Source organism: Scylla paramamosain, chromosome 25, assembly GCF_035594125.1.
Source record: "Scylla paramamosain isolate STU-SP2022 chromosome 25, ASM3559412v1, whole genome shotgun sequence".
NCBI classification, from domain to species: domain Eukaryota; kingdom Metazoa; phylum Arthropoda; class Malacostraca; order Decapoda; family Portunidae; genus Scylla; species Scylla paramamosain.
Window position 1 is genome coordinate 11,659,472 of NC_087175.1, and position 23,559 is coordinate 11,683,030.

A 23,559-nucleotide genomic window follows, 5' to 3' on the forward strand; every position below is an offset into this window, starting at 1 on the left:
CATATCATAACAACACTAGCCGCTATGGAGGAAGCACTCGTTGGATTCGCTCTGTCCACAATTACTCTTGCCACTTGTTCTGTAGTTAGTGAAGACTTAAAGAACAAAAGAAAAGTGAAACGAAAGTGGATAAGACCATGGCTGGCAAGGAAAGACCGAAGTGTGTTCTCCACCCTTGTGAGAGAGTCGTCCCTTGAAGACAACAGTACCTTCTATGATATCCACCGCATGCACGTGAATAACTTCCAAGAACTTCTACGGTTGGTGGGTCCCCAAATCATGAAGCAGAACACAAGGTTCCGGGACGCCATATCTCCAGTCACACTACGATATTTAGCTACAGGTAAGAGATACTTCTTCCTTAATATCTATTGAAAGCGTATATATAAACAATTACAAAGGGGGAAGTTAGTGAGAAGGGTGGATCTAGGGCTGGGAAGAGATGTCTAGATCAGATTTCTATTTAAGGGTGGGAATAATTGAAGAAATGTTCACAAGTTAAAGATCAAATTTCTTTTGTCATTGTATTATATTGCAGTTCTTTTGTAAGGATGACAATTAAGGAAATGTTAACAAGACCTAGATCAGATTTCTGTTGTAAGGATGACAATTAGGGAAATGTTAACAAGACCTAGATCAGATTTCTGTTGTAAGGATAACAATTAAGGAAATATTAACAAGACCTAGATCAGATTTCTATTGTAAGGATAACAAAAAAGGAAATATTAACAAGATGTAGTTAAGATTTCTGTTTTAAGGATGACAACTGAGGAAATGTTAACACAAGGGAATAGTACTATGTAGGTATGCTGCATTCATGGATTTGGAGAAGGCATATAACAGAGTAAAATGGCAAGTGATGCAAGTTTTATTTGAGGGCCATGGAGTTGGTGGAAGGTTACTGAGAGGGGTAAAAGCATTCTACAGAAATGTTAATGTATATATTATAATCAAAGGAGAGGTTTTACATTACAAGGGGGTAGCTAGGTATGAGGCAAGATCACCATGACTGTTAAACCTTTTTATGAAAGAAATGAAAGCAAAAGTCGGTAATGAAGTGGAGAAGAACATAGATTATTGAAAACTGAAATTAGATTGTAAATAAATTATATGCAAATGACTGTATGATACTTGTGGAGTGAAAGGAATAAAAAATATGAAAAATTAATTTACTGTGAGGAAAAAAGACAAAATAAATGTGAGCAAAAATAAAGTTATGTCAATATTTAAAAAGAAAAAAAGTTAATCATGTAACAGATATTCAGATTTAGAAAGGACAACAATTTAAGGCCATTCATAGCGTAAAATAAGTTTGAGCGGATAGGTTATGGAAGTAGAGCTATAAACTGTAAAAAACATCAGCACCACTGTTGACAGTTGCTGTTCTGCGTATGGCAACTTCTTTCTGTGTTCGTAAAAATTATTGCCATTTTTTAAAATGTAGCCACATCTCAGAGCTTATAATTTATTGTATTATTATCTTATATATATTGTATATATTTAAACTAATATAAACTCTCCCCACACTCTTTAAAATCTTTTCTACACTCTGAAACTTTTTATGCTAAACAGAAGTATTAGTATCATTTTCATTTTTATATATTAATTTCTAGCCACATATATTAGCCAGAAAAATCTGCAATGTATTGAAGAAGTAGTAAATCGGGACACAAACATTTTTATTTTATTTTTCAGGAGAAGCACGTCGATCCCTGGCATTCCAGTATAGGATGAGTCACAGCCTTATTTCACGCATCATCCCAGAAGTTTGTTCCGCCATCTACAGAGCCCTCAAAGACACATACTTGAAGACACCAAGAACTACTGAAGAATGGCAGCAAGTGGCAAGTAAATTCAACAGCTCATGGAACTTTCCCATGTGCATAGGAGCTATGGACGGGAAGTGTTTCCTAATAATAAAACCATCTAACACTGGATCAGAGTATTACGACTATAAAACTAATCATAGCATCATAATGTTAGCACTTGTTGGTGCGGAATACAAATTCATGTATGTTGATGTCGGAGCACAAGGCAGGGCGAGTGATGCCAGTGTATGGGATCGATGCAATCTGCGTGCATACTTGGAAGGAAACAGGCTTGCTGTCCCAATACCTTCAACATTACCGTTTTCCACAACAAAGTCTCCTTATGTCATAGTAGGGGGACGATGCTTTTCCACTTAAAATGTACCTAATGAAGCCCTCTCCAGGTAAATGTCTGACTGATAGTCAACTGATCTTCAATTATAGACTGTCACAAGCAAGACAGGTGTCAGAAAATGCTTTTGGTATAATTATAGCTAAATTTAGAGTATTCAGTTCAGCCATTACATCAAAGCCTGAAAATGTGAGCAAATTTATCTATGCATCTGTTGTACTGCACAATTATTTGAGAGAGAACTGCAGAGCATCAGATGTGCATTCCACTGACAGGGATGAGGACGGTGAATTGCCACAAGGTACTCGTATATTTCAGGAACTTCAGGAAGTAGGTAGGGGACACTCAAATGAAGCCGGAGTAACTATGATCTGATTTCATAGCATCTGGCAACGTAAGTCGGTTTACGCACAGTTTTGCCTTTTTCTAATAGATCGTAGTTAAAGGGAAAGGGTCTCCTTGTGGCCTCCTGCCGGGCAACAATCATTAAGTCTTGGAATCGATCCTCGAATTAACGATTGTCTAACACTTTCCCTCCTCTAGGAGTATTCCTAGTGTCCGCTGCCTCTAGTCGATCTTCTAAGTTGTGGTCACAAATTTATAGCCTCCATGATGGCAGTGTTAGATGCAGGTGACAGAAGTCCCATGTGCCCGATATGTCAAAAGCGCTTTCCGAACTTTCGTGGGCGCCGGGTTCATGAAAGGTCTCAGCACCCCGTCGTCTTCCACGACGCAAGGGTGGGGGCTCTCAGCACCAGGATCCGTAAGGCGAGGTGGGACCCCGAGGAGCTGGCTATGATGGCTAACTTTGAGGGTAAAAATCAGAGGGCCTGAAACATCAACCAGCTGATAAGGGAGCAAGTGCTTCCTCACTGGTCATTAGAGGCCATAAAGGGAGCACGCCGGGCAGAAACCTACAGGACCCGGGTGCGTCAGGCATCCCTTGAGCCTCAAAGGGCTATTTCTATGACGGTGGCGCCCAGTCCCACTTCGCCCGAAGTAACATCTCCCATTATCCCTAGTACTCCTGTTACATCTTGGAGCTCTGCCTCCGGTGGGTCCCAGCCACCTCTTCCTCATATTAGGTCCCATAACACCAACCTCTGTGTCGCATTTATTGATTTTAAGAAAGCTTTTGACTCAGTGAGTCACACCCTCTCTGATAGCCGCCACCAAAAGATGGGGTTTTCCACCTGTACTCACTGAGCTGGTTTTCAACCTATATAAAAAAGGCATGCACAAATATTATGGGGGATACTATTGCCATCAAAAGGGGAGTGCTGCAGGGAGACCCTTTGTCACCCTATCTATTTAACATCACCTTAGATTGGGCACTCTCCTCAGTACCAGCAGACATTGGGGCGCGTCTAGCTGATACTTCTCTCACGTATAATCACTTATGCAGACGATGTTACACATACAGCTTCCACCCCACAGGGCCTTCAAGCCTCTATTGATGCGCTGGTCATTGAGGCCATGATAAATGTGCAACGTTTAATATCATGGGGGACGGAAAGAGGAAGAGGTGGTTGGTTGACTCCTCCACCGCTTTTTATGCCGGAGGTTAGAGACTGAGGGCAATGAGGCCTGGTGAGACTTACAAGAACCTTGGTTTGGAAGTGGATCCGGCCATGGGTCGCGCCGAGCCAAGGCGGGCCCTTGCAGCCCTGATCAGAGACTTGGGAGTGCTCCAGAGGGCCCCTCTTAAGCCACAGCAAAAATTATGGGCTGTAAAATTTGTACTAATACCTAAACATCAGTACGCAAGGATTTTGGGCCGCGGGACACTCCGAATGCCGCATTCTATGCAAAGGTCGGCCATGAGGGACTTGGGGTGCCCCGTTTTACAGTTATTGTGCCTAACCTGTATAGGGACACTCCGAATGCCGCATTCTATGCTAAGATCGGCCATGGGGGACTTGGGGTGCCCCGTTTTACAGTTTATTGTGCCTGACCTGTATAGGGGTGCTCTGGAGAGACTCTCAAAGAGCTCTGATTTAAGGGTCGCGAGGGTGGCTGGAGCGTTGCTCCTTACCCCCAGTTTAACATCAAAGGAGCTTCGTGAAGCTGCGGCTGAGCGCCACAAAGATTAATTATATGTCACGGTGGATGGCAGGGGCCTCTTAGATGCAGACCCTTCTCTGCCCACTCATGAGTGGGTGGATGATGGGACAAGCCTTATGGGAGGCTCTACATACATACATGCAATTAAAACCCGCCTTGGTGTGGTGAGCACGAGGCTATGCTCCTCCAGGGGAAGACCTGACGCCCCCGTCTCATGCGACCTGGGGTGTGGTCGGTCCGAGTCTCTCGGCCACCTCCTCCAGGTTTGCCTTAAATTGGCTCCAGAGAGGACCAATCGTCACAGCCGGGTCCTCTCATTAAACAGCAGTCAAAGAACTACAAAGTTCTCAAAGAGCCATCAATAAGAACATCTGCAGGTTTGATAAAACCCAATGTCATAGTATGGGACCAGCAGCAGTCCGTGGAGCTAGACGTGCAAATTGTCTCAGACTTGTCAGCCGGAGACATACTGGACCACGCCCACGGACTGAAGCGGTTCTATTATGACACTGGGGAAATCCGGACCTAGGTATTAGAACAGACGGGAAGCACCCCTGTGTTCACCACTTTAACCATGAATTGGTGCGGCATCATGGCCACCCCTTCCTACATGGCTTTTAAGAGCCTTAAGCTTACCAAGGTTTGGGTCTCGTTTTCGTTATTTTTATTTGTCAGCTTCTATGTATTCCAATGTAGCGGGACACAAGTCACCGCTCCTAGCACTCCGTTTTCTGTTATATTATCACCCTTCCGTTTTCACTCTCTCTACTGCACAGGCTTTTGTCTTTCATCTCTTCTTTCCTCTCTTTATACATATTTCTTACTTGTACACATTCTGTGCACGCTCTTTGACACATGTGTTACACATCTTCTCAATATATCTTATTACTCCTTTCTTCACACAGACATACACACACACATACACTCTCTTTTTCTATAATTTTGTATATATCATTTATTATGTTAAGTAATTTTTGTATATATTGTTCATGTTTTTGCTGAATAAACAGAGAGAGAATACCCAGGCTAAATTTCCTTTGCCAGAGCTACACAGTTATGACACTGGAAATTGTTACCCTTCAAGGACTAAACACTGCTATGACCAAGAGTCATAGTTGGGAGCCTACACTTCTCGCTTGAGCAACTTCCGGGCGGCCAAGTAGCATTTCACCTTCGCTACAATTGGTGACCCCGTTGTTTTTTTTCCGGAGTGAGTAGCCAAGTCCACCCTGCTGCTATCCTCCAACCACCTGGCCAAGGCGACGCGGTCGGCTACGGGCGAATCTTCCGGCAGCTGCCCCTTCGCCGGTGTCGCTGCCTCCAGCAACAGACCCCGGCCGCCACCCCGCCGGCCGCCGCCCCCAGCCGCCCGTATGCCGCCCCCCGCCGCCCGGCCGCCCTCACGGCGCCCCACCCCGCGGCACTCTCCAGCTGGCCCTCACCACTGGCCAGCAGTCTCTCCCAGTCGCGGACGCTCCTCCACGTAACTTTTGCCGGCCCCTCCAGTTTCCTGCTGTTACCTGGAGCCCTCCCACTAGCCTCGTCCCGCTTCCATCTACAGCTCTTCATTGGGGATTACCTACGGTCCATCGCCCAGGATTAACACTGTCATCCGTGGATTACTTACAGTGCGGTGCCAAGGATAACGTACAGTTCGTTCAGTGGTGAGTGCAGTGCCAAGGATAACGTACAGTTCGTTCAGTGGTGAGTGAAGTGACATTGCCCCAATTCGGCATCTCTCACCGCTGTGGCACCCGGTCACACCGGCGCCTCACGCCTTCACTCCTCACCGCTGTGTCTCCCGGACTTTCCGGCGCCTGTAGTGTACTTTACACAGTCACGTGGTGGTCCACTCAGCACAATGCCTGATGACGTCGACTCCGTAGCCTTCAGTGCTCCTCCATTCATCAGCCAGGACCCTTCCACGTGGTTCTCCATCCTGGAATGTAACTTCAAGGCTTCCAAGATAACAATAAGTCTAACCAAGTTCGTGAAGGCCTCTACAGTACTACCAGCTGACGTTCTTTCACAAGTTGCTGATGTCGTCAGTGCTGCCAGCACTTCTGCTTCGCCCTATGAAGACCTCAAAGCTGCTGTTCTGCAACGCCTACAATCTACAGTGTCGAGGCGCCTCCAGGAGCTTCTGTCAAAAGAAGAACTTGGTGGTGAAAAGCCCACAGACCTTCTTCGCCGCATGAAGAAGCTGCTTGGCGACAAGTACACCTCCTTCGACAAGGAACTCTTCTTACAGCTGTTCTACCAACGCCTGCCTCCTGACACTCAACGCTGCCTCTTCACTGTCAAGAACAAGCTCTCAGTAGACGAGCTTGCCACTCTCGCCGATGAATTCATGGCTACCCTTCCACAAGGTCAACCAGCTGCAGTAGCCTCCATCTCAGCAGAAGACAGTACCAAGCAACTTGTTGAGCTCGTCTCACAGCTTAGACTTGAAGTGAGAGATCTTCGGAGAGAGGTCAGGGAACGCTCATACTCACGTTCGCGTTCTTCCTCCAGACACCACTTCCGGCGCCGCCAGCGTTCAAACAGTAAGACGCCGGAGACTTCTAGTTTCTGCTACTACCATGAAGAGTTCGGGAAAGACGCAAGAAATTGTAAGGCTCCCTGTACCTTCGCCAAGTCTTTAAACCCCAACAGCGAGCACTAGCGGCGCATAGTGTTCGCGACACCTCGTCTGCGCTACTGAAGTTGTATGATCCTCTCTCCCGGACCAAGTTCCTCATCGACTCTGGTGCAGACGTCAGTATTCTCCCTGCCCCTGGTGTAGACCGGACGTTGCCTCCCCTCCTTCACCTTCACGCCGCCAATGGTACGGAGATTCCTGTGTACAAGCGACGCACCTTGCAACTTCACCTGAACCTCCGCCGTACCTTCGAGTGGACGTTCTACGTAGCAGCTGTCACGCAACCAATTCTAGGTGCTGACTTCCTCCGACACTTCGGTCTCCTAGTGGACATCAAGGGTCGGAAGCTGCTCGATCCTCTCACCTCAGTCACAACAAAGGGACAGATCACTCATGGTGATAGCACACAGTTCTCCCTCGTCAAGGCAGACCACTAGTTCTCCTCCCTGCTGAAGTCCTTCCCTACGCTGACGCAGCCGTACTCAGCCAGCAAGCCGGTCACACACCACGTCTCGCACCACATCGAGACCAAGGGACCTCCTACCCACGCCAAGGCCCGCCGCCTAGCTCCAGACCGCGCCAGACAAGCCAAGGCAGAGTTCGAGTCCCTCATTCAGCAAGGCATCATACGGCCCAGCTCCAGCAACTGGTCTTCCGCTCTCCACATCGTGCCTAAGAAAAATGGCGAACTACGACTATGTGGAGACTACCGCGCTCTCAACTCGCGCACCGTCGAGGACAGGTACCCAGTGCCTAACATCCAGGAGTTCTCTTCTCAGCTCTCCGGATGCACCTACTTCTCGAGGATCGACCTTGTGAAAGCTTTTCACCACATCCCCGTCCATCCAGCGGACATTCCGAAGACTGCTCTCATCACACCCTTCGGATTGTTCGAGTACGTCAAGATGCCCTTTGGTTTGAGGAATGCCGCTCAAACCTTCCAACGCTTCATTGACGAAGTCCTTCGAGGTCTCCCCTTCTGCTTCGCGTACATCGACGACCTCCTCATCGCCAGTCCTGACGCAGAGACGCACCAACAGCACCTCCAGCAAGTACTCACCCGTTTGCAAGACTACGGGGTGCAAGTCAACGTCGACAAGTCTGTGTTTGGGGTCCCCTCCATCACCTTCCTTGGCCACACTGTCTCCTTGGAAGGCATCACTCCACTGCAAGAAAAGTGCGAGTCCATCCAGAACTTCCCCAAGCCTACAACACAGCGCCAACTCAAGCAATTCCTGGGGATGCTGAACTACTACAACCGCTTCATCCCCAGCTGCTCACTACTTCTTCAGCCGCTCTACGCGATGATCAAGCCTTGCAAGAAAGGACAGTCCATCTCCTTAGTCTGGACTCCAGCCACTGAGGAAGCTTTCACAGCAGCAAAACAAGCTCTCAGCTCCGTCTCACCTCTCAGCTTCCCTGCCCCAGATGGCATCATCTCTATCGCCACAGACGCTTCTGACATCGGCATCGGAGCAGTTCTACAGCAGTATGTCGACGGAGGTTGGAAACCGCTCTCTTTCTTCTCAAAGAAATTTAACAAGGCGGAATCCAAGTACAGTACTTACGACAGGGAACTTCTCGCCGTCTACAAGGCCATCAAGCGTTTCCGGTACTTCGTGGAAGGTCGCAACTTCCATGTATACACCGACCACAAGCCACTCACTTCGAAGTCCCTGCACATCAAGACCTCCTGTTCACCGCGACAACTGCGTCACATCGACTTCATCTCGCAGTTCACCACGGATTTGCGCTACGTCAAAGGTGAACACAACGCCCCAGCTGATGCTCTCTCGCGCAACATCTCTGCTGTGTCATTTTCTCCCATCGACTACACTGCCATCGCTGCTGACCAGGCCAACGATGAAGAGCTGCGGCAACTCCAAGACAACCCCGCACTACAGATGAAGAAGATACAACTCCCAGGAACCACAGTGCACGTTTACGCTGACACTTCCACCGATTCCTGTCGGCCCTACCTGCCGAAGACCCACCGGTATCGTGTTTTTCGTCAGCTGCACGACCTCTCCCACCCTGGCATCCGAGCATCTCAGCAGATGATGACCTCACGCTTCATCTGGTCTGGCATCAACAAAGACGTCAGGCTGTGGACCCGCACATGTGTCAAGTGCCAAGCCTCCAAGGTGTGGCGACACACACGCTCTCCTGCGGCCGCCTTCACTCCAGTCTCTTCACGGTTCGACCACGTGCATGTCGACCTCGTTGGACCACTACCCTACTCTGACGGTTACCGGTACCTTCTCACCTGCGTCGACCGCTTCACACGCTGGCCGGAAGCTGCACCTTTGGCTGACATCACAACGGACTCCGTCGCACGTGCCTTCATCACTACTTGGATCTCCAGGTTCGGTGTCCCTCTCAGCCTCACTTCTGACCGTGGCAGCCAGTTCGAGTCCAGTATGTGGTACAAGGTGATGTCACTACTAGGCATCCAACGCTTCAGGACAGCCAGTTACCACCCGCAGGCAAACGGCACCGTTGAGAGATTCCACCGTCAGCTGAAGTCTTCCTTAGCTGCCTCTGCCACACGTGCAGACTGGTCCCAGGCACTTCCTCTCGTCCTCCTTGGCATACGGACATCACTAAAGGAAGACCTACACCACTCCTCCGCCGAGCTCGTTTATGGTACCAAGCTCAGGTTACCTGGCGAACTCCTAACTCCTGCACCTCGCTCTACTCCTTGCAGCGTTCAGGACTTTGCTGCCAACCTCTCTGACTTCATGCAGCGTCTGCAGCCTGTCCAGCCTCGCACGTCTCCCTCCAAGACTTTTGTCAGCCAGGATCTGGACACTTGCACGCACGTGTTCGTCAGGGTTGACGCTGTGAAGAAGCCCCTGCAGCAGCCCTACCAAGGCCCCTTCAAAGTCCTGAGCAGGAGGAGAAAGACGGTCACTGTGGACAAGGATGGTAAGGCTGACACCATCTCCATCGACCGAGTCAAGCCTGCCTACCTCCTTCACAGTGACCCGGCCGTCATCAACACCATCGGCCAGAACGTCGCCACCAACACCACTCGGCACCAGAAGACGGTTACGTTCCTCCTCCCTCGTCACTAGGGGGGGAATACTGTAGCGGGACACAAGTCACCGCTCCTAGCACTCCGTTTTCTGTTATATTATCACCCTTCCGTTTTCACTCTCTCTACTGCACAGGCTTTTGTCTTTCATCTCTTCTTTCCTCTCTTTATACATATTTCTTACTTGTGCACATTCTGTGCACGCTCTTTGACACATGTGTTACACATCTTCTCAATACATCTTATTACTCCTTTCTTCACACAGACATACACACACACATACACTCTCTTTTTCTATAATTTTGTATATATCATTTATTATGTTAAGTAATTTTTGTATATATTGTTCATGTTTTTGCTGAATAAACAGAGAGAGAATACCCAGGCTAAATTTCCTTTGCCAGAGCTACACAGTTATGACACTGGAAATTGTTACCCTTCAAGGACTAAACACTGCTATGACTAAGAGTCATAGTTGGGAGCCTACACTTCTCGCTTGAGCAACTTCCGGGCGGCCAAGTAGCACTTCACCTTCGCTACACCAATACATAGCTCTCCAAGGTACTAATTTATTTTACACTCTGCCAGCTTCACTGGAAATTATTTAAAATTAATACTTACCTTATATTTACCTTATTTATATATGTCTATGACATCTGGCTTAAGTCCAACCTGAAAAGGAAAAAAACACTATCAAAATAACAAAATCAAAACAGAAAATTAGTTAAAAGGGAAGGAAAGGGAGTAAGGGGTTAAAGAAAGCGCAAAAAAAAAAAAAGTACGAGAAACACTTAAAAATTACTTTGTAACAATTGGTAAAATACCTGGCCAGGAGAGACATGCCCTGTTGCACTAATGTACCTCTGTAAATATACAGCGCGTGAATGGATTGAATTGTGGATTGCGAAGAGGATTGAAATAAGAAAAAAAAATATGTGGTTAATTTATACCTCCTAACCTCATTACCACTCAACATGTAAGGCACAGTAAAATGCTCATAAGATTTTCTGGAAACAACTTATAATTTGGATGTTATATTCATTCACACTATGTTCAGTCTTGTTGTGTCTCAGAATATTTTTGCATGTACTCATGTAGCAGTAAAACAACCTTGGAGCCAAATTCCCTTTTTAAACTATCAGATATGGGAAATGAATTCAAAAATTACTCCACACCTGAAATTACAAAGTCATGTTTTCCAGATTTCTTTTCTAGTTTATTCTGAATAAATGCATCCATAACATTTCTCACTTTATCTACAGTTTGCACTATTTTTTCTGATGTATCATCTCTGTTTGTCAAATTTCTCTTTTTACCTCGTGGTGTCACAGAAGTACCTGGTGTGGAAGTTCCCAAAGCTTTAGATGGGTGTGATACAGTATGCAAAACATCCTGGGGTGCTGGGGTGTGTACGATATCCTGGGGTGCTGGTGTGTGTACAACATTATGGGGTGACTGGGTGTGTGTGCCTTCCTGGGGTTCTGGTGAGTACACGACAGCCTGGAGTTTTGCTGTGTCCACAGGACCCTGGGGTGATGGGGTCTGACTTTCTGGAGGAGTACAGGGTGCATCTATGGACAATGAGGTACTTGCAGCAGATGATGGATGAGATATGCCAATGGATCTGGGTGAGTACAATGGGGAGAAGTCTAACTGCACTAAGTCCTCCAGTGTACCCTCGTACACTACATCCTCTCGTGGGGGCAATTCCAAGCTTGACTGAAACGAGTGGTTGTCATAGACGGGGAGCAGGAATGAGCAAGCTTTGAAGTACTCCCACTTTGGTTCTGGCTTGCCACCGGAGCCACTGGGAGTGTTGCGAACTTTATGCAATACCCTTCGGAAGTTGCCGTGAAGATAAGAAAGCTTCCCAAACAGATCATCTGAAATAAAGAAATACCAAACTTTTAGAAAATTTGAGTACAGTCATCTTATATGTTTAACATTAATAATAATAAAATTACTTAACAAATAAAATACTTAACAAACAATCTTAGATGTCTGGCACAAAGGCTGCAATAATTTTATTGTGATCTTACAGGGCCTAGGGATTCACTGGCCAAACTTTTGCGATGTGAGCCCATAATCTTAGGTTAGGTTGGGTATCAATTTCCTGGTCAATTTAACCTCAAGTGAGCTCTGCTAGCAGGCTTCGCCATCCCAGAAACTCCCTGAGAACAGCCAACAAACCCTGCCCTAACCTAATGTAACCTGACTTTATGTATAATATTCTGGGGGTGTCTTATAGCCTACCAGCAAATAATAACGTCTCTTCCCGAAGAAAAGTATCAACATTGCGTGCACTGAGCCTCATAGCTGCCTTGCAGTGCACCACTAGACTAGGGAATTTTTCCTAATTTAGGGATTTTCTCGGGAAATTTTGGAGGCCCATTTTTCAGTGATTTGGCATTCTCCCCAAAAAGACACGGTTCCCCACATGTCCCCAGGCTTGTGTTAGGGGTTAAGGGGTGAAGGGGTAGGAGCCACTATTCTTAAGATTTACCCTAAATTTTTGTTGTTTGTGTATTGGTCTTCATGTTGCTAATAGGTCTAGTTTTATGTCTTGTATTAGCAAAGTGATTGATGTAGCATGTCTGTAATCACATCGGCCCATCTTGCAACTTTGTTTTGTATGGCATCTAATTCATTTATGTTACCGCTAGTGTGTGGGTCCAATAATGTGTCACAATATTTTATATGTAAAACTGAATGAGTGTTTTGAATGTTGAATTTTGATGTTTGTGTTACACCTGCCAAGGCTCCTGGGCAAGAACCCCAAGACTCTTGGGGTTCTTGCCTTGATGCTTTGGCCCTGATGCTGCTCGCGTGTATCTTCCTAACCTAACCTGCACTGTAGGTTAGGTTAGGATTCACCAGAATCTCATGCATTTTATATTTCTGCCCGGAACCATGCCAAGTCTGTTCTCCAACTAGCCAAAAACTCCTTCATTAATAGAAAATGTCAAAACCTTTCAAGATCTAACTCCCCTCGTGATTTCTGGCATCTAGCCAAAAATATCTCCAATAACTTTGCTTCTTCTTCTTTCCCTCCTCTACTTCAACCAGATGGCACCACTGCTATCACATCTATTTCTAAAGCTGAACTCTTTGCTCAAACCTTTGCTAAAAACTCTACCTTGGACGATTCTGGGCTTGTTCCTCCCTCTCCTCCACCCTCTGACTACTTCATGCCACGTATTAAAATTCTTTGCAATGATGTTTTCCATGCCCTCGCTGGCCTAACCCCTCGGAAGGCTTATGGACCTGATGGGGTCCTTCCTATTGTTCTCCGAAACTGTGCCTCCGTGCTTGCACCTTGCCTAGTCAAACTCTTTCAGCTCTGTCTGTCAACATCTACCTTTCCTTCTTGCTGGAAGTTTGCCTACATTCAACCTCTTCCTAAAAAGGGTGACCGCTCTAATCCCTCAAACTACCGTCCTATTGCTTTAATTTCCTGCTTATCTAAAGTTTTTGAATCTATCCTCAACAGGAAGATTCTTAAACATCTATCACTTCACAACCTTCTATCTGATCGCCAGTATGGGTTCCGTCAAGGCCGCTCTACTGGTGATCTTCTGGCTTTCCTTACTGAGTCTTGGTCATCCTCTTTTAGAGACTTTGGTGAAACTTTTGCTGTTGCCTTGGACATCTCAAAAGCCTTTGATAGAGTCTGGCACAAAGCTTTGATTTCCAAACTACCCTCCTACGGTTTCTATCCTTCTCTCTGTAACTTCATCTGAAGTTTCCTTTCTGACCGTTCTATTGCTGCTGTGGTAGACGGTCACTGTTCTTCTCCTAAATCTATTAACAGTGGTGTTCCTCAGGGTTCTGTCCTGTCACCCACTCTCTTCTTATTATTCATTAATGATCTTCTAAACCAAACTTCTTGTTCTATCCACTCCTACGCTGATGATCCTACACTGCACTTTTCCACGTCTTTTCATAGACGTCCAACCCTTCAGGAGGTAAACATATCACGCAGGGAAGCCACAGAACGCCTGACTTCTGATCTTTCTAAAATTTCTGATTGGGGCAGAGCAAACTTGGTATTGTTCAGTGCCTCAAAAACTCAATTCCTCCATCTATCAACTCGACACATCCTCCCAGACAACTGTCCCCTCTTCTTCAATGACACTTAACTGTCCCCCTCTTCTACACTGAACATCCTCGGTCTGTCCTTTACTTATAATCTAAACTGGAGACTTCACATTTCATCTCTAGCTAAAACAGTTTCTATGAAGTTAGGTGTTCTGAGACGTCTCCGCCAGTTTTTCTCCCCCCCCAGCTGCTAACTCTGTACAAGGGCCTTATCCGTCCATGTATGGAGTATGCTTCACATGTCTGGGGGGGGTTCCACTCATACTGCTCTTCTAGACAGGGTGGAATCAAAAGCTTTTCGTCTCATCAACGCTTCTCCTCTAACTGACTGTCTTCAGCCCCTCTCTCACCGCCGCAATGTTGCATATCTAGCTGTCTTCTACCGCTATTTTCATGCCAACTGCTCTTCTCATCTTGCTAACTGCATGTCTCCCCTCCTTCCACGGCCTCGCTGCACAAGACTTTCTTCTTTCTCTCACCCCTATTCTGTCCACCTCTCTAACGCAACAGTTAACCAGTATTCTCAATCATTCATCCCTTTCTCTGGTAAACTCTGGAACTCCCTGCCTGCTTCTGTATTTCCACCTTCCTATGACTTGAATTCCTTCAAGAGGGAGGTTTCAAGACACTTATCCACCAATTTTTGACCAAAGCTTTGACCCTTTTATGGGACTGGCATTTCAGTGGGCATTTTTTTTATTAGATTTTTGTTGCCCTTGGCCAGTGTCCCTCCTACATAAAAAAAAAAAAAGGTAACCTAGGTATAGGGCTGGTAAATGAGGGAAGGTTGATTGAAAATTTTACATTGAAAGGAAAACCTAACAACCCACATTGTAACTTAGGTACAGTGAGGGTCATTGAAATTTGGTTTGCATCTAAGAGACGTTAGTTTTCGTAAGTAAAAAAATAAGCTTTACTTAACTTCCTCTCTACCATCACTAAGTCAGTATAACATGTTTACCTTTTGTGAAATATCTTTTTTTATAGTATGAACTCATTCTGATTTATTTTATGAGACAAGGTAAGTAATTTAATAACAAAAAACACAAATTACCTGCAGTCAGAGAAGCCATTTCAGGGTGAGTCTGAATCAGCTGGTTCCTTATCTCTTCAAAGATCCTCCTTTTCATCGTCTTCTTGGGATAGTGGGGATGTCTGATGTTCCATAGGACCTCATGATCACGAACTTTTTCTAAGAGACTTGTAATAGCATCATGGGACCAATGAAATTGACTCGACATGTTTTCGGAGACCTTCTTCTTCTTCGTGTTACAATGTTTTGTTTTGGTAGTATACCATCGAGGTTAAATGAGAACTGAATATTCCATTTTCCATTAAAGAGAAAATACATTTGGAAATTTTTTTATTTTCGTCTAGATCATTTATTACGCATTTAAAGTCCCTCCCCCCCAAAAAAAATGGAATATTTTTTTTATTGCATGTATGCTGAATAAACGATAGTTTCTTATTACTTTCCATTCAGCTACCGGTATCGCTAGCAGTACATGCCAGTGAAAACGATACAGTAGTTCAAAGCAGCCGGTATCAATCGCCTGTGCCGCGCAAATGGCTGGCCGATCCAGCCGTATCGCTGGATTCAGCGATATCAGTAGCTAGTGTGACCGTACCTTAAGCCTGTGCCTTTGTCAACCCTTGGGGCCCCCACAGCTACCCTATGGCAGTCATCACCGTACACCTGCTCCTACCTGTGCCTCTCCTTGCTGAAGCTGCTGCAACTTTCCTGTTTTTGCAAGTAAGTTTTTGCAGTACGAGTAAGGTCGAGTTCACGTTCTTCCTCCATGGTATACTTTCCATTAGCAGGACATCCTTTACATAAACGTCTGACACATTTAGGTGTACATTTTGTTCCAACAGTATCTAAGCTGAAGAATTTGTCGAGACTTTCCTTAAGATTCTCACCCTTTTCAACAACTACCACGCTGTGTTCCAAGTTCACGACAGCCTTATTCACAACAGCTGTTAAGTGACCTACTTCATTAACTTTGGTTGATATTAATGGATGTCCTCCCCTTAGACAATACCCAAAGTTGTTCCTCAATAGCTGCAATTTTCCCTTCGTTTCGACTACTTGCGGCAACAATTCACAATAATCTAAGCCAACCAACATATCAATCTGTCCACTTGGTCTGACGAGGGCACCGACATCGATGTCAGAGAATATGAGGGGAACGTTAGACACATCCACAGTGGGAACATTAGCAGATATTGCGTCCATCCCTACAGCCTTTAAGTCATAATTTTTGCCAGAATGGTCTTGTATGCACAAACTATACTCCTTGCTCACACACTTTTCGGTCACATTCCCCACCTTTACTATTGACATCATGACATCAGCCCCTCTAACACCCAACTTCTTGGCCATACTGTGTGTTACCATGGTGATATCGGATCCACAATCCCAGAGCACTGTGATGGGTTGTCCCGCACTGTACACAGTACTTATAGCTAACATAGCCCTATTTCCGGTACAATTTCCAGAACTAACCGAAATGTTGCTAACAAATGATCCATGCAGTAAAGGGTGATGCCGCATGACGCAAACGTTACCTTCATCATCCCTCTTATCACAACGCACATCCGATTTACAATGACGAGACAGGTGTTTTTCACTAAGGCACCGAAAACAAACACCCTTTGTTTTGCTAATTTCTAATCTCTCAACACTGTTCAGTGACCTAAATTTGCCACATTCATTAATATCATGTCCGTCAAATTCATGAACCCAACATCTGCTACTTCCTTTGTCGGTACGTGATGCGTTGTTAACAAACCAATGTTTCATCTCTTCTAGCATCCTATTGGTGTTCTTCTGATCCTCCTGCATGCCTCTGACTATCTCAAACAATTTTGACTCTTCTGTTTTATCTGTTCTTACTACATTGCAAGCAGAAGCACTCCCTGCCTGGTTATTCCTGACGGAAGACTCAGAGTAACCTATTACTCTTTTCACACTGTAAAAAAATCAAAAGCTCAGGGAACAATTTCGATTTATCAGTAGCCTTATCTGCTAATAATATCCATTCCCGCTTTTGAATCCTAAGGAGAAGCTTTTCAGTCATACTGACAATACTCACAGAGTTCATCTCCTCTTTTAGTCCAACTTTCTGTAGGTCTAAGTAACACCTCTCTACAACCGTCACCATATCGACAAAACCTCTATCATCTCTCTCAGTCAACCTTTCTAAGGATTTCAGATTATTGATCACAATATCAACAAATTTCCTTGGGTCTCCATACTCCTTATCCAATATTCTCATCATTTCATCAAAGTCTTTCTCATAACCAGTTATTACCTTGAGTGGTTCCTCACCAAGACACTGTCTTAATACAAAAGGATCTTGTCCATACTTTGTCACAATTACATTAACAAAGTCGTCTTTGAAAGTTGGATACATTCAAATATCACCATTGAACTTAGGGGCCTTCAAAGCTTCTACCTTAAGACCGGCAGTATTTGCACTAGTCGGATCACTACTATTCACCTTCTTCTTTACATCTGATAACAAGCGAAGGGCTTCACAACGAGTGTTATCACACTCCACCAAGTAAACATTTGCCTCATCAATTTCACATTGTTTTCCTTCACACTTTTCTAGATGAGCAATTAAATCTTCACCTCTCACCTCTAGTTCATGGACCTGGTTCACTATTTCATCATAGATAGATTCCAAGACGTCTGGCGGATCACCTTGCTTCAGCCGTTCGTGGAACAGTTTGACCTTACGGGTGAACTTGGCCTTGGCTGCCGCTCGCACTCTCCGTAGGGTGGTCTCGTCATCAGTCATCGTGAAGGTCGAAGTTGAAATGTAGGACGAGTATAGCCGGGCTGAGCGTTGTCAAATGTTTAATTTCAACCTGTAAAATACATTACAATAAGACAGTTGTAAATGACAATGTGGTCCTGGCCAGTACAATAAAAATAAAACTCACAATGATAATCCCATAACAGACCCAGTGCTGACCGAATCCCAATCATCACTCTATTAATGCTGGTAATGATGAAAAATCCCCGAGAAGCAATGAAAATGTACCAGATCCCCGGATTAATATCTCTATACACACGTATGTAAATAATCACACACTGAAAGGAACATAACACTGAAAGGCATACATACTACGGTGGCCCTATAGCACTCTCGTCCTAAGCCGTGCTGGACTGCCGCCTCAAATCTGCACTCGTCACCACCAGGAGTGTTACCATGCAGCGTAACACTACTGTTCCTGGGGAGCCCAAAGCAGTCCTGAGCCCTTACACCGGCTCCACACCGTGGGCACCTTGCTCCACCACATCCAAATGCACAAGGGACAAGGTCACCGTCATCTTGCCTACGAGCAGCACGGTAGCAGGGTGACCTATCCACGGGGTGTGGAGCGGCAGGACTGGCTCAGGCCTGCCCCACTGGCATCACCAAGACGCTGCCACGTCAGCGAACGAACAATAGACACACTACATACGTGGAAACAACCCTTCCCAGAAATACAACAAACCCATAAATATCATTCATGATACAAAGAGGAGTTGATGAGACGAAAAGATTTTGATTCCACTCTGTCTAGAAGAGCGGTATGAGTGGAAGCCCCCCCAGACATGTGAAGTATACTCCATACATGGACGGATAAGGCAGTTAGCAGCTAGAGGGGTGAGAAAAACTGGCGGAGACGTCTCAGAACACCTAACTTCATAGAAACTGTTTTAGCTAGAGATGAAATGTGAAGTCTCCAGTTTAGATTATAAGTAAAGGACAGACCGAGGATGTTCAGTGTAGAAGAGGGGGACAGTTAAGTGTCATTGAAGAAGAGGGGACAGTTGTCTGGGAGGATGTGTCGAGTTGATAGATGGAGGAATTGAGTTTTTGAGGCACTGAACAATACCAAGTTTGCTCTGCCCCAATCAGAAATTTTAGAAAGATCAGAAGTCAGGCGTTCTGTGGCTTCCCTGCGTGAAATGTTTACTTACTGAAAGGTTGGACGTCTATAAAAAGACGTGGAAAAGCGCAGGGTGGTATCATCAGCGTAGGTGTGGATAGGACAAGAAGTTTGGTTTAGAAGGTCATTGATGAATAAGAAAAGAGTGGGTGACAGGACAGAACCCTGAGGAACACCACTGTTAATAAATTTAGGAGAAGAACAGTGACCGTCTACCACAGCAGCAATAGAATGGTCAGAAAGGATATTTGAGAAGAAGTTACAGAGAGAAGGATAGAAGCTGTAAGAGGGTAGTTTGGAAATCAAAGCTTTGTGCCAGACTCTACTATCAAAAGCTTTTGATATATCCAAGGCAACAGCAAAAGTTTCACCAGAATCTCTAAAAGAGGATGACCAAGACTCATTAAGGAAAGCCAGATCACTAGTAGAGCGGCCTTGACGGAACCCATACTGGCGATCAGATAGAAAGTTGTGAAGTGATTGATGTTTAAGAATCTTCCTGTTGAAGATAGATTAAAAAAAAAATTAGATAGGCAGGAAATTAAAGCAATAGGACGGTAATTTAAGGGATTAGAACGGTTACCCTTTATAGGAACAGGCTGAATGTAGGCAAGAAAGAAAAATAGATGTTGACAGACAGAATTGAAAGAGTTTGATTAGGCAAGGTGCAAGCACAGAAACACAGTTTCGGAGAACAATAGGAAGGACCCCATCAGGTCCATAAGCTTTCTGAGGGTTTAGGCCAGCAAAGGCATGGGAAACATCATTGCGAAGAATTTTAATAGGTAGCCAAAGTAGTCATAGTAGTCAAAGGGTGTAAGAGAGGGAGAAACAAGCCCAGAATCGTTTTTAGCAAAGGTTTGAGCGAAGAGTTCAGCTTTAGAGATAAATGTGATAGCAGCGGTGCCATTTGGCTGAAATAAAGGAGGGAAAGAAGAAGCAAAGTTATTAGAGATATTTTTCGCTAGATGACAGAAGTCACGAGTGTAGTTAAATCTTGAAAGATTATGACACTTTCTACTAATGAAGTAGTTTTTGGCTAGTTGGAGAACAGACTTGTCATGGTTCCGAGAAATATAAAGTGCATGAGATTCTGGTGATGGAAAGCTTAAATACGTTTTGTGGGCCACCTCTCTATCATGTATAGCACGAGAACAAGCTGTGTTAGGTCGAGAAAAATAGTGAGGAATGTACGCCTCCATGCCAAACACTATCACCTCTGTTATGCGCTCAGCACACAAAGACACGGAAGCAGTAGTCATTCCAAGGAAAATCAGCAAAATACCTCCTCAGGTCCCCCCAACTAGCAGAGGCAAAACGCCAGAGGCACTTTCGCTTAGGGGGATCCTGAGGAGGGATTGGAGTGATAGGACAAGATAGAGATATGAAATTGTGATCGGAGGAGCCTAACAGAGAAGAGAGGGTGACAGCATAAGCAGAATGATTAGAGGTCACGAAAAGGTCAAGAATGTTGGGCGTATCTCCAAGATGGTCAGGAATGCGAGCAGGGTGTTGCACCAACTGCTCTAGCTTTCAAAGTTGAAGGCTAATCCACCATTCCAGGATGGTCAGTGAAGGGAGAGGAAAGCCAAAGCTAGTGGTGAACATTGGAGATCTCTGCAAAAAGGAAGAGAGTCGGAATGTGCTCCACTTTGGAAGTTAAGTAGTTAAAGAATTTCTTATAGTCAGAGGAGTTAGGTGAGAGATATACAGGACAGATAAATCTAATTTAAGAATGACTCTGTAGTCGTAGCCAGATGGAAAACTCGGAAAATAAAAAAAACATGGGCACGAGGGTAGGTTAAATCGTTGCGCACACAAACGCAACATTCAGCTTTGGATTGAAAATGAAGATAAAGAAAGTAGGAGGGAACAGAAAAGGGGCTACTGTCAGTTGCCTCAGACACCTGAGTTTCAGTGAGGAAAAAAAATATGAGGTTTAGAAGAGGAGAGGTGGAGTTCTATTGACTGAAAATTAGATCTAAGACCGCGAATGTTGCAGAAGTTAATGAAGAAAAAAGTTGAGTGGGGTGTCGAGACACTTATGGTCATTATCAGGAGAGCAGTCTGACCTGGGGACATTTGTGGTCCCCTCCCCAGATGGGGACTCCGAGGCTGGTGTAGGAGTCGTCATGAAAATTTTGAATTTTTCAGTGAAGTGCGTGTGTGTGTGTGTGTGTGTGTGTGTGTGTGTGTGTGTGTGTGTGTGTGTGTGTGTGTGCGTGCGCTATTTGGTGCTTGTAGTAGTAGTAATTTCTCTGCTGTTTTTTGTGTGTATTTACATATTTGTTTTGCCTTTATTTGCATAATTTTTTTTGTGCCTTATAGATATAAGCACACTCTACGTTCATATATCCATATTTCTCATTTTTATTTTTATTGCGTTTTTTCACATTTTTCTATTTGATGTGCTTATGCCACTTTTTTTTTTTTTTCGTTGTGGGTGTCGCAGCATAGGTGTGGCCGAGCTATATGATAAGATGTTCACGTGTGTGTATATATATATATATATATATATATATATATATATATATATATATATATATATATATATATATATATATATATATATATATATATATATATATATATATATATATACAAGGTGTAACGCGAGTTTCTGCAAATACTGAAAGAGGTGAAAGAACGTGTAATTCTAAGTAGAAAATGTTCTATACACATGCAGTTTGAGGCTTTTTTTTTTTTACACGTCAGAGGAGTTGAAAATGTATGTGTATATTCTGCGTGTAGTTGAGGTGATGGACAGACGGTTCCATTGTCGCACCCTCGGTGCCATTTGCTCAAATTACAAATGGTTTTATCTTATTTTTTGCAGGCTATGGAATATTACAGTATCTTGTAACAAGACAAAGGATATTAAAAAGCATTGAATTTACCGATAACATTACACGACAAGATTATTGCTGTGATTAAAAGTACTCCTGTAAAATGCTATGTGGCATCATCAAACCCAGGAAGAAAGGTGGGGGGAGAGAATCCGAGCGACCTTGAAAACAGCTGAGTGATCATGCCACGTAGCATTTTACAGAAGTACTTTTAATCACCGCAATAATATTGTAGTGTAATGCTTATCCGTAAATTACATGCTTTTTAACACCATTTACCATACTACAAAATACTGTAATATTCCACAGCCTGCAAAAAATGAGATAAAATCATTCGTAACTTGAGCAAGTGGCACCTCCAAGGCTGCGACAATGTAACCGTCTGTCCGTCACTTCAGCTACACGCATAGTACACCCATACATTTTCAGCTCCTCTGACGGGTAAGCAAAGCCTTAAAATGCATGTGTATAGAACATTTTCTACTTAGAATTACATGTTCTTTCACCTCTTTCAGTATTTGCACAAACTCGCGTTTCACCATATATATATATATATATATATATATATATATATATATATATATATATATATATATATATATATATATATATATATATATATATATATATGTACGCCTCCATGGCAGATACCATCACCTCTGTTATGCGCTTAGCACACAAAGACGGGTCTCTGACATGGAAGCAATAGTCATTCCAAGGAAAATCAGCAAAATACCTCCTCATGTCCCCCCAACTAGCAGAGGCAAAACGCCAGAGGCACATTCGCTTAGGGGGATCCTGAGGAGGGATTGGAGCGATAGGACAAGATACAGATATGAAATTGTTATCGGAGGAGCCCAACGAAGAAGAAAGAGTGACAGCATAAGCAGAAGGATTAGAAATCAGGAAAAGGTCAAGAATGTTGGGCGTATCTCCAAGATGGTCAGGAATGAGTAGGGTGTTGCACCAATTGCTCTAGGTCATGGAGGATAGCAAAGTTGAAGGCTAGTTCACCAGGATGGTCAGTGAAGGGAGAGGAAAGCCAAAGCTGGTGGTGAACATTGAAGTCTCCAAGAATGGAGATCTCTGCAAAAGGGAAGAGGGTCAGAATGTGCTCCACTTTGAAAGTTAAGTGGTCAAAGAGTTTCTTATAGTCAGAAGAGTTAGGTGAGAGGTATACAGCACAAATAAATTTAGTTTGAAAGTGACTCTGTAGTCGTAGCCAGATGGTGGAAAACTCGGAAGATTCAAGAGCGTGGGCACGAGAGTAGGTTAAGTTTTTGCGCACATAAACGCAACATCCAGCTTTGGATCGAAAATGAGGATAGAGAAAGTAGGAGGGAAGAGAAAAGGGCCTACTGTCAGTTGCCTCAGACACCTGAGTTTCAGTGAGGAAAAGAAGATGAGGTTTAGAAGAGGAGAGGTGGTGTTCTACAGACTGAAAATTAGATCTTAGACCGCGAATGGTGCAGAAGTTAATGAAGAAAAAGTTGAGGGGGGTGTCAAAACACTTAAGGTCGTCGACAGAAAGGCAGTCCGACCTGGGGACATTTATGGTCCCCTCCACAGATGGGGACTTCGAGCCTGGTGTAAGAGTCGCCATGATGATTTTGAAATTTTTGAGTGAAGGGTGTGTGTGTTATTAGGTGCTTGTAGTTTTGTGAGGAGGAAGAGAGTTGTCTTTAGAGGGCAGGCTGTGACTGCCCTCTTGTGTTGTGAGACACAAAAGTGAGGTCACAGCTGGATTTAATGATAAGTTCACAGCA

The 23,559-nt window shown here is 44.6% G+C and overlaps 1 protein-coding gene across 1 annotated transcript; it reads right to left on the reverse strand.

Moving 5' to 3' along the window:
- Positions 1–10,512: 10,512 nt before the first annotated feature.
- LOC135113439 (uncharacterized) lies at positions 10,513–18,434 on the reverse strand. Its single transcript, XM_064028704.1, has 3 exons — positions 18,137–18,434; positions 15,055–17,876; positions 10,513–11,785 (listed from the first exon to the last, which is right to left on the reverse strand). Exons 2-3 carry the CDS (start codon positions 15,239–15,241, stop codon positions 11,067–11,069), a joined length of 906 nt encoding a protein of 301 aa, XP_063884774.1. The 5' UTR covers positions 15,242–17,876; positions 18,137–18,434; the 3' UTR covers positions 10,513–11,066.
- Positions 18,435–23,559: the final 5,125 nt, after the last annotated feature.

Bases quoted from the DNA above. Each gene is read 5' to 3' on its own strand.
- LOC135113439 (XM_064028704.1), bottom strand. From the start codon at position 15,241: ATGTCGAGTCAATTTCATTGGTCCCATGATGCTATTACAAGTCTCTTA. The intron at 11,786-15,054 runs GTAATTTGTGTT...TCTTTATTTCAG, and splicing joins AATGGCTTCTCTGACTGCAG to ATGATCTGTTTGGGAAGCTT.